General features: G+C 39.0%; 1 protein-coding gene across 1 annotated transcript in view; it reads right to left on the bottom strand.

Annotated features, from left to right (window-relative positions):
• COL4A5 (collagen type IV alpha 5 chain) overlaps positions 1-15,733 on the bottom strand; it is a 236,696-nt gene that overhangs the window by 105,723 nt on the left and 115,240 nt on the right. Inside the window, exons 9-18 of the mRNA XM_062183543.1 lie at positions 14,526-14,606; positions 11,421-11,483; positions 9,763-9,798; positions 9,632-9,673; positions 9,395-9,487; positions 5,791-5,844; positions 5,648-5,704; positions 5,330-5,374; positions 3,138-3,191; positions 1,085-1,126 (exon numbers count right to left, since the gene is read on the bottom strand). Of these exons, the coding sequence (XP_062039527.1) occupies positions 1,085-1,126; positions 3,138-3,191; positions 5,330-5,374; positions 5,648-5,704; positions 5,791-5,844; positions 9,395-9,487; positions 9,632-9,673; positions 9,763-9,798; positions 11,421-11,483; positions 14,526-14,606 (567 nt within the window). The remainder of the gene's footprint in view (positions 1-1,084; positions 1,127-3,137; positions 3,192-5,329; positions 5,375-5,647; positions 5,705-5,790; positions 5,845-9,394; positions 9,488-9,631; positions 9,674-9,762; positions 9,799-11,420; positions 11,484-14,525; positions 14,607-15,733) is intronic.

Below are 15,733 nucleotides of genomic sequence, written 5' to 3'. Positions count from 1 at the left end.
CGTATTAATATCTGAACGTCACTACAGACAAAAACAATGTTACTAAAATGGGCATATAGAATAGGTTCTATGACATTCGTACTATTGTAGATTCAATTCAAGAGTCTTACCAAATTTCAACCAAAGAAAAATCAAGAAATCAAACAGTAGCAACGATGTTTTATTATTAAGGTAGGAAATATATTTGACTTAAATGTTATTGTGATGGACAATCTGTAAACCAAACAATGATTCTTTCATAGAGCAGTTTCCTACATATGTTATTAAGAGCCCCTAGAAAGGATACATTCAGGAACGAAAGAGTTATGAATCAGATAATTACAAGTTATGTAAATTTATTAGGACCAAATCCATCGTTCCCCTGAGCTCTGCTGGGGAAAGGAGCAATCCCCCCTACCTGTTTTTTAATTGAACCTTTATAAGCTACACTTGCACCACCTGCTGGTTGCTTAAGAAATATTTTGGCAATCATGCAAAACAATAGAATGCCATAACTGTGGATATTTACTATGAGGAAGTAATACATAGTCAGAACAAATGTAAAGTTCTTGAGTTCAAAACTACTGAAGTTTTTTTTGTTTTGTTTTGTTTTGTTTTTTGACAGGCAGAGTGGATAGTGAGAGAGAGAGACAGAGAGAAAGGTCTTCCTTTGCCGTTGGTTCACCCTCCAATGGCCGCTGCGGCCGGCGCATCTCGCTGATCCAAAGCCAGGAGCCAGGTGCTTCTCCTGGTCTCCCGTGCGGGTGCAGGGCCCAAGCACTTGGGCCATCCTCCACTGCCTTCCCGGGCCATAGCAGAGAGCTGGCCTGGAAGAGGGGCAACCGGGATAGAATCCGGCTCCCTGACCAGGATTAGAACCCGGTGTGCCGGCGCCGCAAGGCAGAGGATTAGCCTGTTAAGCCACGGCACCGGCCAAACTACTGAAGTTTTTAGATTAATGTAAAGGCTTTTGAAGCAACAGACATTGATAATAACTAAGAACTTGGAACTATATGTATGAGGAAAACTAGTGAATGTAAATTAAGAGGTAAAAAAGACAATGCATCACTGAATTTGATAAATGAAGACTAAAACATATACTTACAAGTCCAGGGGGCCCAGTTGGGCCAATGTCACCTTTTTGGCCCTGTTCAATGCAATTGTAAAACAGGTTAGTAAAAATCACATGAAAACATCAATTTCCTCAAGAATATAAGAGATAAGTCTCAAAAACACCCAGGAATCAATAATAATATACTTCAAATAAAAAATAGAAAACAATGTAATGAAACAATACCGGGCAAAAATCTGTAAAGAATTGCAATATCTGAGATTAACTAGCTATATAATCATAATTAAATCATCTTCTCTGGCACTTAAACAAAAATTAAGTCTTTGTGATGTAGGCAGACATATAGGATGAAGTTGATTAGATTTGTGAGCTGGAAGACCATGCCTTCCCCATACCCCTGTGTGATTTCATCCCCTTACCTGACCCCACCTGTATGCCCACCTGCCAATCAGGCTACATAACCACTCCCTTTGGAAGTGGATAAAAGGTCTGAAACACAGTGGGCCCAGCCCTCTTTTTTCCCTCCCTATCCTTGATCCCCTTGCTGCCCCACACCTTCTGGGCGCGTGGCCTTCAGGTCACCCACTCCATGCTTTCTGGCCTGCCTACTCCTCCACATGGCTAGCTCCTGGCTTGCTCTCTGCTCTGTATAAATCCAGATTTCCTTCTTTCTTTTAGATATGGCCCTCATTCTCCTATGCATTTCTCTCACTAAATAAAAAGCTTAAAATCTTACCACATTACCTGGTTTATTTGAGCCAGTATTAAGAATTCGCTGATCTCATAGCAAGAGCCCACATAGCTTATTAATTTCAGGAATATTAATAAGCAAATCGGTATCATTTGGCTCGTATTTCAACAGTATTTTTGCTGTAACATTTGTCAATTTTAACTCTATTTTCCAGCAAATCATATTCCAAAATGAAAATAATGAATGAATTTTACCATTAGAATTAGTCAAAATAATTATTTGCTTTACATTTAGCCATGTTCTTCTCATAAAACTAGTCAAAGGCATAAATCTAGTATTTTAGAAGTGATGGATTTAACTACCATCGTGGACAGCTAATAAATTCAAAATTGGTCTTGTGAGTTTTCCTTTAGAAACTAATGGAAGACAAATTCACACAAATCTTTTATTCCCTGATCGGTAGCTACAATAGCATGAAGAACACAATACTCAACTGTTACTCTACTGGCCAAGATCCAAGGACAAATGTCTCTCTCCTACTTCCACTCTGGTTCCAGACTTTTTCATAGAAATTTTTTATCTATATACAAATGCCTTTTAGTTTATGGTGTACTCTATCCTATAACACTACTTACTAATTGCAAACAAAAATACCATTCTCTAAGTATTTGCTACCTACACGAATTCTAATTGTGTTCTTCAGCCAAGTTAAAACTTGGACCTAATTTAGAGATAAACCACCATTAAAATGTTTGTCTTTTGCATACATCCAAGTTTGTAACACTTTTTCTTACTTGCTTGAAAAACAGTTTTATGTTTGGTTTTGATACAAAGTAATTAGAGATCAAAGGGTTTGGAGGACTGTATATTTTGCAATCTGCTAAAAATAGGATAATTGTGTGCTTCATACATTCTTTCAAAGTCACTTTTAAAATAGGTAACTAAATAGATGATCTCGGGCTGCACTGGCTGAGGGGAAAAACTCAACAACAAAGAATTAGCCACAGACTGACAATAACTGCCTACAGAATGTTTAGAGAAGACACTCTAAATTCATAGCTATAATCCTTTCTAGTACGAAGATTTCACTAAAATAGTGCTAAATCCTCTTTCTAGAAAACACAAATTTTGCCCTTACATGCTCAAAGTAAAGGAACTTATTTTCCACAATGGGAATGCTATATTTAAACAATCCCTCATGTATTTCTACCACATGGACTGTGATTTAGAGCAATGTAAAAAAAAATTAGAGGACATGAAATTGATTTTAAAAAGGTATATTTTGAATGTAAAAGCTAGTTATTTAGAACTTTTTCATTTGTAACTAAATCTTGGGGAGAAAAGGATTATGTTGATTAAAATAAGACCAATAACTTCTGAATATTAAATTCTTACCTTTTCACCAGCCCTTCCTGGTTCACCAGGGTAACCAGGATCACCAGGCAAACCCTTTAAAACATAAAGGAAGAGTAACATCAGCAGAAATTATGGAAGAGGGCTTTCCAAAATCTTCTCTTCCATAGAAGCAATGAGAACACATGCGAAAATGGTCAGAATAAACTTTCTAAGAAATGTGGAAATTAATTAAAGCTTGCAATAATCTATGGGATTTTTTAAAGGCCTAATCTTGGTAAGAACACAGAGCTTTGTGACATTTTTATGTATCTCTATTCCCACCACTCCACAGTAGCTGAAACAATCAGCAGTTGGCAATCATGGCAAAAGCAGAAGCTGACAGCAACTGGAAGGAAATGAACATGACTGGAGCTTCTTCAAAGCCCCATTCCCAGAAAATTGTCATTGTTGATGATTCACAAGAAGATCGCATTGACAGGCTACTTTTATTTGGCCTGACTTGCACACTTCCAGTGCGAACAGAGGACATCCTGCCTCCAGGCCCTTCCTTCAGGAGTTTGTTGAAAACAATCTGAGGTGGGGCCAGCGCTGTGGCTGGCACTGTGGCGCAGCAGATTAAAGCCCTGGCCTGAAGTTGCTGGCATCCCATATGGGCGCCGGTTCGAGTCCTGGCTGCTCCTCTTCTGATCCAGCTCTCTGCTATGGCCTAGAAAAGCAGTAGAGGATGGCCCAAGTCCTTGGGCTCCTGCACCCATGTGGGAGACCTGGAGGAAGCTCCTGGCTCCTGGCTCCTGGTTTCGGATCAGCGCAGCTTTGGCCGTGGCGGCCATGTGGGGAGTGAACCATCGGATGGAAGACTTCTCTCTGTCTCTACCTCTCTAACTCTGTCTTTCAAATAGATAAAATGAATCTTTAAAAAAATAATCTGAGGGAATCCTGACACAAAGGAGAGATTGCTGCAACAGAAGCCAGGAACTGAGGCCCTGAATTTAACTCCTGGGGTGTGTGTGTGTGTGTGTGTGCACGCGCGTGCCTTTTGAGAATTAAAATTTATCAATTTTTTTTGCTACATCAAATCATCTTAAAATCAATTTTACTGATTTTATTATTTCTAATTTACTGTTCTTGTTACAAAATATCACTTTCCTTTGGAAGGGCATGCAAATTTCATTCAATTTATTCTATTTGTCCTTAAAAATTCTTTTCATGCCTACTGGGGATACTCTTTTGAAACTGAGGCTTCTTGAGATAATGCTTCTTGATGTGTGTATTTTTATTTTCCTCTTTCTTTCTTAGTATTTAGAAGAATTACTTGTCAAAACTTTTACTTAGACACTTTCATTCACATGAATGTTTATAGGAGTTTTATTCATAATGGTCAATAACCAGAACAACCGGCGCCGCAGGTTGGAGGATTAGCCTAGTGAGCCACGGCGCCAGCCGATGGCACTGTTCTGATTGTGATGGTGATTATACAGCTGTATATATTTGTCAAAACAAAACTGTGTAAAACACAGAAACTAAATAATGGTTCATTTTACTATATATAAATTATGTCAATAAATCTGACTTAGAGGAATGTTGGGGTGTGCATTGTGGCACAATGGGTTAAGCTGCTGCTGTAACACCAGCATCCAATATGGGCACCTGTTCAAGTCCAGGCTGCTCCATTTCTGATCCATCTCCCTGCTAATGCACCTGGGAAAACAGCAGAAGATAGCCCAAGTCCTTGGGCCGCTGCACCCACATGGAAGATCCAGATGGATTTCCAGGCTCCTGGCTTCAGCCTGACCCAACCCTAGCTGTAGTGGCCACCTGGGGAGTGAATCGGCAGATGGAAGGTTTATCTCTCTCTCTGTATCTCCGCCTTTCAAATAAATATAATATAAAATTTAAAAAAATATATTTTAAAAATAGAGGAACCACAAATTTGTATTTAAAGGAGAAATAAAGGATGCTTTCCATTCATTTAAACTATTTCTAAACCCTAGACACCATGCCATTTTGCTTCTTTACTACCACCTATGTGGAAGGCCCAGAAGAAGCTCCTGGCTCCTGGCTCCTGGCTTCGGTCTGGCCCAGCTCTGGCCACTGCAGCCATTTGGGGAGTGAACCAGCAGAAGATTCATTCTCATTCTCTCTCTCTCTCTCCCCACCTCAACTCTGCCTTTCAAATAAAATAAATAAATCCTTTTTTTTTTTTTTTAAAGAAAAGAACCTTAGTTACTCACTGGAATGCCTGGTTGGCCATTCTCTCCATCTTTGCCAGGTTTACCCTGTAGGACACAGAAAATGGTGGGAGCAAAAACATAACATTTGTTAGTTAGGAAGTATGGGGGGAAAAATAACAAGTCTTATTCCTGTTTTGGACTATATTAAGTAGATGTTTTAGACTCTGATATTATAATAAACATTAAATATGTCAATGTTGGTATTCTGAAACAATGAAAGTAAGATTTAGGAAGAAAGAATAATACCCCCACACCCTCCCGCCCCACAAACTCACATTTAGATTTTTTGCAGACAGTTTTAGCACTTAGAATACTTACTCTTTTGCCTGGTTCTCCGGGCTCACCCTTCTCACCTTTCACACCACCTGGAGGACCCTGCACAAACAAAATTAGTTTCACATTGGCTCATGGAACACTGTGTATCAATATCAATTTACAATAAATGATTTTTGGTTACGTACTGGAGGACCACGTATCCCCGGAGGTCCAGGAGGTCCCCGGTCACCAGGAAGACCCTATATGTAGTAGGAGAAAAGAAAGCAATGTTAACTTTGTAATATAGAATTCTCAATTCTAACTACTATAGCTAGCAAGGAACACTTAACAAGCTGCACTGTTAAGTGCAGTGTAACCAAAGGTAATAAGAGGTCTCTAAGCCAAAGTTGAAATCTGCTAGGTCAAAAAACCTAGAGCTAGGGGCCAGCGGTGATGCTGATATCCCTTATGGGCACCAGTTTGAGTCCCAGCTGCTCCATTTCCAATAGTTTCCTGCTAATGTGCCCAGGAAAAGCAGCAGAGGATGGCCCAAGTGTTAGGGTCCCTGCCACCCATGTGGGAGGCCTGGCTTCTGGCTTTGTGTCTAGCCTGGACCTAGCTGTTGTGGCCATCTGGGGACTGAACCACAAGATGGAAGATCTCTCTATCTCTATGTCTCTCTGTCTCTCCCTCTCTCTGTAAGTCTGACTTTCATATAAATAAATCCTTAAAAAGAAATCCTAGAGCTCACTCAAGATAATTTATAGTGTATACATAAGTCAAGCTTTGAGATTAATAATATTACAACATTAAAATGAAAATATTTATTTTTTTCTTATATTTTATAAAAAGTAAGAGAACCTAAAGCTGGGAGATTTGGGAGCTGTATAGCACATACACATTTTAGCAGAGAATTAAATGTCCTAACCCATATTCATGGTAGATTTTAAATATAATCCTCTATTCCTAACTTTCTTATTAGCATCTAAATGAAACAAAAATGCACACAGTCTGTTTGTTTAAAGGTCAGCCAGTACTCTATTTTTTAAACAAATTTATTTATTTATTTGGAAGTCAGAAGTACAGGGAGAGAGGAGAGAGGAGAGAGGAGAGAGAGAGATTTTCCATCAGCTGGTTCACTTCCCAAATAGCTGCAGTGGCCAAGGCTGGGCCAGGCCAAACCCAGGAGCCAGGAGCTTCTTCCAGGTTTCCCACATGGGTTAAAGGGCCCAAGCACTTGGGCCATCTGCTATTTTCCCAAGAGCATTAGCAGGGAGCTGGAACTTGAACTAGAGCTCATAAGGGGTGCTGGCAGCTTAACCCACTGAGCCACAGTGCTGGCCCCCAGCCAGTACATTATTTTTTTTTAAGATTTATTTATTTATTTGAGTGTCAGAGTTATACAGAGAGAGGAGAGGCAGAGAGAGAGAGAGAGAGAGAGAGAGAGAGAGAGAGAGAGAGAGAGGTCCTCCATCCGCTGGTTCACTCCCCAAATGACCACAATGGCCGGGGCTGAGCTGATCTGAAGCCAGGAGCCAGGAGCATCCTCCAGGTCTCCCATGTGGGTGCAGGGACCCAAGGACTTGGGCCATCTTCTACTGCTTTCCCAGGCCACAGCAGAGAGCCAGATTGGAAGTAGAGCAGCCGGGACTAGAATCGGTGCCCATATGTGATGCCTGCATGGCAGGCGGCGGCTTTACCCACTACGCCACGGAATCAGCTCTGCTGGTTCACTATTAAAAAATATATTTGATTATTTTTATCTACTCTAGTAGAAACAAGGTATCAGATAATGATTTCTAAACACACAAAAGAAAGGTTTAAAGAATAACATCATCTTTCTCCTTGTATATCATGAAATGTAGAAAACAATCAACTAAGACAATGACAATCTACCTAACCATGATCTATTTTATATAGGAATGTATTACTGGGGCAGGCGTTGTGGCATAGTGGGTTAACGCCCTGGCCTGAAGCGCCAGCATTCCATATGGGTGCCGGTTCTAGTCCCAGCTGCTCCCCTTCCGATCCAGCTCTCTGCTATGGCCTGGGAAAGCAGTAGAAGATGGCCCAAGTCCTTGGGCCCCTGCACCCTCATGGGAGACCCAGAGGAAATTCCTGGCTCCTGGCTTCGGATTGGCGCAGCTCCAGCCATTGCGGCCAATTGGGAAGTGAACCAGTGGATGGAAGACCTCTCTCTCTCTCTCTCTGCCTCTCCTCTCTGTGTAACTGTGACTCAAATAAATAAATAAATCTTTTAAAAAATGAATGTATTACTAAAATAGCTAAAAATGGAAACAACTGAGTATACATTAACTGATGAGTGAGTAAACAAAATATGCACTACCCACACAATGGAATATTACTTAGTCAAAAAGAATGAAGTATTGATACATACTACAAAATGTTTGAACTGGAAAATACTAGGTTAAGAAGGCAGACACAGAGGACCATATATCATTTAATTCTACTTATAGAAATATCCAGAATAGACAAATTTACAGAGCCAAGAAGTAGATGATTACTTGTTGTCTAGGGATGAAGAGTTTGTAGAGAAATAGGGGGTAAAAAAAAAAGATATGGAGTTTTTGAAGAAGGCTAAATTTTTTCCAAAACTAAATTATGGTAATTGGTTCACTACTCTGTGAGTATAGAAAAAAAAAGGAGTTGTAGATTTTAAGTGAGTGAAATGTATGGCATGTAAATTATGTGTCCATAGCTGCATTAATTTTTTCATAACTTTAATGAAAATACATAGGAGGAACTACTTAGGAAGTAAGATTCATTTCAGCTTATAGTTTTGGAGGTTCACAGTCAAAGATCAGGCAGCCTCACTAGTCTAGCGTCTCATGGAGGCAATGGATGGCAGTATGTATGTGGAAGGAGGACGACATGGAGAGCCAGGACGTAGAAAGACACACGGAGCACATTTTTAAAACTACCCTCTATGTGACCTCTTTTCATAATGCCACCATGATTTGATCATGGAGGTCCACTATACCAACCTAACCCAATCCAATGACTTGCCAAATGCCACAACTTCAGACACCATAATTGGATCATGCCTCAATCATAATTCATCTACCATTAATAATAATCCATTAACTGTGTTATTTTCCCCAGAAACCTCTTATATAGGAATACAAACTTCATGCATTTCATAAGTTCAACTTTAGGAACACAGTGATTCTTCCCACTGTAACCATTGTTCTTAAATCTTTGTTATTTTTAAAATATTCCAGCTTGTAATATATTTTAAAGGAATGCCACTTTCTTTTTTATAGAGTTATTTCTTTATTTGAGAGGTAGAGTTACAGACATAGAGAAGGAGAGACAGAGAGAAAGGTCCTCCATCCACTGGTTCACTCCCCAAATGGTCACAATGACCAGAGCCGGGCAGATCTGAAGCCTAGGAGCTTCTTCCTGGTCTTCCACGTGGATACAGGGGCCCAGGCATGTGGGCCATCTTCTGCAGTTTTCCCAGGCATATTGGCAGGGGGCTGAATTGGAAGAGGAGCAGCCAGGACACGAACCCATGCCCATATGAGATGCCAGTGCCACAGGCAGAGGCTTAGCCTACTATGCCACAGCACCAGTCCCCAGTAATGTTACTTTCATAACAAGATGTTTTTAGCTTTTTTATTTTTCCAGCTTTACTGGAGTATAATTATGTGTATACCTAAGGTTTATAATATGATGTTCATATATATATATATACACACACACACATTATGAAATAATTACCACAATCAAGCTAATTAACATATACATAGGAAGATTTTCATTGATGATTTCCTCTCCCCTACTCACCTGATCTCCTTTTTGAAATTCGACATCAATAGGTCTTTTCTGTTCACTGATCTGCCCAGGTGGCCCAGGTGGACCCTGAAGACCTTGCTCGCCCTGTTTGCAAGATAAAATAAAAGATATAATATATCACACACCACAATATATCACGTAAGCTAAGTCAGCCTCAAGAAAGAAAAAGAGAGTTTAAATGACTATGAAAGGTGAGGGCTGAAAAATCAACTGTTTTTCTTTACTCACCTTTTCACCTTTGGGTCCCTGGAAATTTAAGCCCATATTTCCCTGAAAAGAGACGTTTCAGTTTAAAATCTCATTGACAACAGAAAATAAAATCCCTGCTAAACAAATGGTGTAAAGGAAAACAAAATTACCTTTGGTCCTGGAAGTCCTGGTGGACCAGGAGGGCCCTGAAATGACATAGAAAGGTGGAAAATTACGTAATTAAGTTTATTTCCAAAATTATTTGGTTTCATAAACACTTGAGATTGAAAAACTCTATAAAATAATGTCTTACCAATTTATTTCCCTCATTGCTTTGTAGTCAGGGAACATATTTAAATTTATGAAAACAACTAGATGAATTTGGAGCCTTCTGGTGACAGAACATGAGTAGGCAGAGGTAGAAAGTTAAGATGAGTCGAAGAGTAGCACCAGTCTCAAAAGTCAATAAAAGCAGTTAACCTCATTAAGCATATTGCATTTTTCATATCAGAATTACAGGTAAATTTAGGTACCAAAAAGCAATGAACTCTCTTACTCTAAAAAGGATGTGTATATGTTTTAAATCCAATTTTATTTTTATGCAACTCGATTTTTTATTTTTGAGGATATTTTAAGGTTTGAAATATTAAATAAGCATTGGCCTGCCCAACTATGTTGCTTCTTAATCTCAAGGGATCTATTTATTTATCTGTTGTATAGTAGTGGCTTAGCTGAGATTTTGCTTCACCTCTTGAATCAGAGTTAATTTAAGGAACATTCAGAAAAGTGTAGAGTGAATTGCTTAAGTGACCACTAGGGTTAAAGGAATTCAATGTATAAGAATGCAGCCAGGGTACATTGATTTTGTAACAGCAGAGTTAGGGAAAAGTACCATAGTCCAGCATCTCATGCTTTGCAGGAGGTCTCCAACTCAGACATATTAAATAAAAGGGTTTTCTAACCCTCTCCCATGGAGTTCCAGGAAAGCAGAAATCAGTCTTTTCTGGTAGATTCTTCTAATATTTACCAAACGTTATTTCCTTCATTTAAGAGTAGAGGACCAATTGTCACAAACAAAAATGAACAATCTATAAAGCTATAATGAAAACTGTCACATAAATATATGGTAGATGAGAGATAGAGCGGCACATGAGAAATTGCTCTGACTGAAATACAATTTTCTTGCCCTTTTAAGAGGGCAACTGCAAAGTGCTAAATCCAAAACATGACTTGAATGACATCTAAGTATTTCAGTGGCAAAAATAGTGAGAATTTATTTATGTGGAAAATCAGAGTAGCCACAGTGGTAGTACAATAAGAGAAGTGTTTGCACATTCAGGACTGTTAGAGGTTTTTGCTTCTCTCCCGGGTACACAAATCTAGGATACACTTGCAGTGATCACTTTTCCCTCACAAATCCTATTTTGTCCCTGACCTCAAAGAAATGAGAGCCAACATTTTTTGAGGCCCAATTTTTATTCTTCCTAAACAAAATAACTGACATTTGAAGAAACATTTTTCAAGTAACTAAAGCCTTGGAAAATTTCCTGAGACAGCCAGAATTGACTTCAGTGCTGACACATCAAGAGGCAACCAACAAAATACTTTATTTTAAATCTTTCTTTTTATATACATTTTTCCCAGGTAAAAATGGAGCTATTACTTAGAATGCGTATTTTCACCATAACAAAATCACTCTTACATGAGAAAGTTATAGATTATGAATATTGAAAATTTATTACACCTTAAAATATTAGGAATAATATAAACATTTGTGAGAGAAGTCCTAAAGAAAGGAGGAGAAATGAAATTACAAAAGGAAGCTTACCATCAAACCTGGTGGTCCTGGGGGACCAATTGGCCCTGGTATACCAATGGGACCAGTTGGGCCCTGTTATAAAGAGAGTAAGGAAAAGTATGAGGAAAAAAAAAAAAAAAAACAAAAAGCAAAACAAGCCCCTCACTGTATTACAAAGAACTAAGTGGATGAATTTTAAACAAGTTGTTGCTGGAATTCTCTTGTAAAATTATATAATTTTGCAGTATTATAAGCAGAATTTAAAGTATATAAGAATAAAAGGATTAACTAGCTATAAAAAAGTCAACTACACAGGATGGATGCAGCTTTCAAAAAGTTTATATTTTATAGTTGCAATAAAATATAGAACAAACAAATAACAAGGAAAATTTACAAAAAAAGTGATAAACATAGACATTTAGTGCAGCTTTTATGCTATAAATGGGAAGCACAAGGTTGTTACTTTCAAGGTAATTTCTCTAATTTCAAAATAAGTAAGATTCAAGATAAAGAAGGGAATAAGAATAACCAGATAAATGATAAGGCAGTGATATAAGTGTTAGGGGATAAAGTTTAGCATCTAAAAAACTGAAAATTGACCTGCCTTGCAAGCCAGCAACTCTATTCCTAAATATACATTGCAGAATGTTTTATCATGAGAAAAATCATAGTAAGTTCACAAATGAAAGTTATATGGAAGTGAAAGTGAGTGAACTACAGCCAAATACAACATGGATGAGCTTGAAACCAACACCTTGAAAAATATATTACAAGAAAAAAAGTACAAGTCAAGAGCTATCATGAAAATAAAACTAAAAACTCTAAACAAAAATTGCCAGCAAATTATACAAAAAATTATAAAAAATAAAATGAATGAAATTTTAATTACAAAATGCAATATGGATAGAAAAAACAAGTTACAGAAAACCACATAAATATTATATTATTTTTACAAAGAGACATTAAATATTCTATTGTTTGGAGATAGATGCAAGTAGAAAACTCAAGATATTCGTTATTCCTTGAAGGAGTGCAGAAGAATTTGACTGTCAAGAACACATAGGATGGCTCAAAATTATTTAAAATGTTTTAGCTTTTCAGTGTGTTGGGTTCATAGATGCTCATTTTATAGCTATGTTTCATAAATTGCACATATTTTGCATATAACTTTTTGTATTTTCAAACATTACATAATAATTTATCAAACTTAAAGGGTGAGAATGAACACACTTGAGAAAATATTGGTAGTTAAGTGATGTCCAATAAGGAATAAGAGGTTGCTAGTAAAAAAAAGTCCCAATATTATATCTTAGTGATTAAATGCCAGAAAGTAATGATTATTATTTTTGGTAAAAGAACCAATTCTTATGATTTATTAACTCTAAGAAATTGACTTCCTAATCTAAAAATACTCAAAACCAATGTCTTTATACATATCATTTGCAGGCTAACAATTTTTTTCTTAACATTACATTTGAGGGCCCACATTGTGGCACAGTGGATAAAGCCGCCACCTGCGGTGCAGGCATCTCAAGTGTAAGCAGTTGGAGTCCTGGCTGCTCCACTTCTGATCCAGCTCTCTGCTAATGTGCCTGGGAAAGCAGCAGAGGATGGCCCAAGTCTATGTCCCCTGTACCCGCATGGGAGACCTGAAAGAAGCACCTGGCTCCCAGCTCCTGGTTTTGGACTGGCCCAGCTCTGGCCGTTGTGGCCATTTGAGAAATGAACTAGCAAATGGATGATCTGTCTCTCTCTGTATCTCCTTCCCTCTTTTTGTAGCTTTGCCTTTTAAATAAACAGATCTTAAAAAATTATTAAAAAAGGCCAGCGCCGCGGCTCACTAGGCTAATCCTCCGCCTAGCGGCGCTGGCACACTGGGTTCTAGTCCCGGTCGGGGCACCAGATTCTGTCCCGCTTGCCCCTCTTCCAGGCCAGCTCTCTGCTGTGGCCAGGGAGTGCAGTGGAGGATGGCCCAAGTGCTTGGGCCCTGCACCCACATGGGAGACCAGGAGAAGCACCTGGCTCCTGCCATCAGATCGGCGCGGTGCGCCGGCCGCAGCGCACCAGCCGTGGTGGCCATTGGAGGGTGAACCAACGGCAAAGGAAGACCTTTCTCTCTGTCTCTCTCTCTCTCTCACTGTCCACTCTGCCTGTAAAAAAAACAATTATTAAAAAAGACTACTCTTGATGATCACTATGCATAAACTGTATTCCTCCAGCCTTTGAAACATGTATTCATATGTTATGCAATGATAGTATCAAAAATGATGCTTATTAACCTCTTAAATGAGAAACAATTTATTTGAGAGACAGAGAGAAGGACAGATAGACAAACAGATGGAGAGAACATCCACCTGTTGGTTCATTCCTCAAATGCTTGTAACAGTTAGAAGTAGGCCTGGAACTCCAGCCAAGTCTCTCACATGAGTGGCAGGGACCAAAGTACTTGAGCCATCACCTGTTGCCTCCAGGGAATCCCAACTGGTGGCTTAACCACTAGGCCAAGGCCTGGCACTGATCTTTAATCATGTCATATACTGCTCCCCACAGTATAAAAACAAGAATATAGGATCCTATTTATGCTGCCAATTCCAAAACAAAAATTAACATGGAAACTTAAGAGAAAGGTAGAAGACCAAAGAATTACTTATTAAAATTATCTCTGGGGGCCGGCACTGTGGCATAGTGGGTTAACGCCCTGGCCTGAAGCGCTGGCATCCCATATGGGCACCGGTTCGAGACCCGGCTGCTCCACTTCCGATCCAGCTCTCTGATGTAGCCTGTGGAAGATGACCCAAGTCCTTGGGCCCCTGCACTCACATGGGGAACCTGGAGGAAGCTCCTGGCTCCTCACTTCAGATCATCACAGCTCCAGCGAAATCATCGGATGGAGGACCACCCTCTCTCTCTCTCTCTTCTTTCTGTGTAACTCTGGCTTTCAAATAAATAAATAAATCTTTAAAAAAATTATCTCTGGCCCAGATTGCTTTTATTTTCAGGTAGGAGGTACATGCAATGTCTACCAAACTTCTGATGATAATTTCTATGACTAAAATGGAGGGTACTAAAGGTTGGGTGGTTTCTGTGATCTTTATTTAATAAACATAGCAAAGAAGAGAGTCATTAGATGCTTACTTGTATTCCAGGAGGACCTGGATATCCTGGATTACCCTTTGGTCCTGGCAGGGATGACATAATTATACTACCTGGTTCCCCCTGAAAGACACCATCAATGGAAGTTGTAAGAGTTATAATACACAAAGAGTGGCAAGAACACAAAAATGATCTGAGTATGCAATCTGTCACATAAATATACTATTATAAGAATAGGACATATCAATAATGAAAATGAATAAATTTATTTTTAAAGGAAATTGAGGCTAAATAGATTTAACTGTGGTATCTTCAGTTATTCATTCACTGCAAAATATTCATTAAATATTCACCAAGAATTGTGCTCAATTTTGAACACTTGGTAGTGAAGATAAACAAGGCCTTTTTTTCTCACAAAACTAACGGTAAAATGGGGAAACACAGACCATAATATGTAAAATGACAATATGTTTGATCAAGGGCTATGAAAAAAACAGCAACATTGTGAGAAATAGTGGAGAATATTAGTTTGGGTAGTTAAAGAAAGTTGATCTGTCAAAGAAGGGTGATCTGTGAAGGTAATATTCAGCTTGAGACACAGAGGATAATAAGGAATCAGCAAGTAAAGGCAGGGGAAAGAGTGTCAGGCAATGTAAATAGTACATCCCAAAGACCCAAAAAACAGAGTTTGGCACATTCAAATAACTGTATGCAGACTGATGTGATCAGTGAGCCAAGGGAAAAGTGGTTTAAGGTAAGCCTATAAATAGAGGCAGGGACCAGACCAGCCAAGTCTTAGAGTCATGGAAAAGAATGTGGACTTTATCTTAGATACACAGTGGGAAGCCCTTGAAGGTTTATAAGCAGGGAGATTAAATTACTGATTTACATTTTTAAGAGATCATTCTTGGTTGCTTTGTAGAGGACAAATCAGGCTGGGAGTTGGGGGTTAGTAGGAGAGAGGGAGGGAAGGGAAGGAGAGGGAGAGAGAGAGAGAGAGAGAGGGAGAGGGAGAGGGGGAGGGAGACGGGGAGAGGGAGAGGGAGAGAGATTAGTTAAGAGGCTACTGTAATAGTGCAGAGACATTGTAGCTTGTATGGTAACAGCAGAGATGGAGGACAGTAGATGAATTTAAAATGTTTTAAAAGCAAACTTAATAGTATTTAGTTATAGAATGGAATTGGGAGGTTGTGAAAGAGTGGAACGTGTAAATGCTAACTCTCGGGTTTTGAGTTCACGTAAGAGTATTT

This window comes from Lepus europaeus, chromosome X (assembly GCF_033115175.1).
Source record: "Lepus europaeus isolate LE1 chromosome X, mLepTim1.pri, whole genome shotgun sequence".
NCBI lineage: Eukaryota > Metazoa > Chordata > Mammalia > Lagomorpha > Leporidae > Lepus > Lepus europaeus.
The sequence above is the reverse complement of the archived record's forward strand: the minus strand, read 5'-3'. Positions and strand labels throughout refer to the sequence as shown.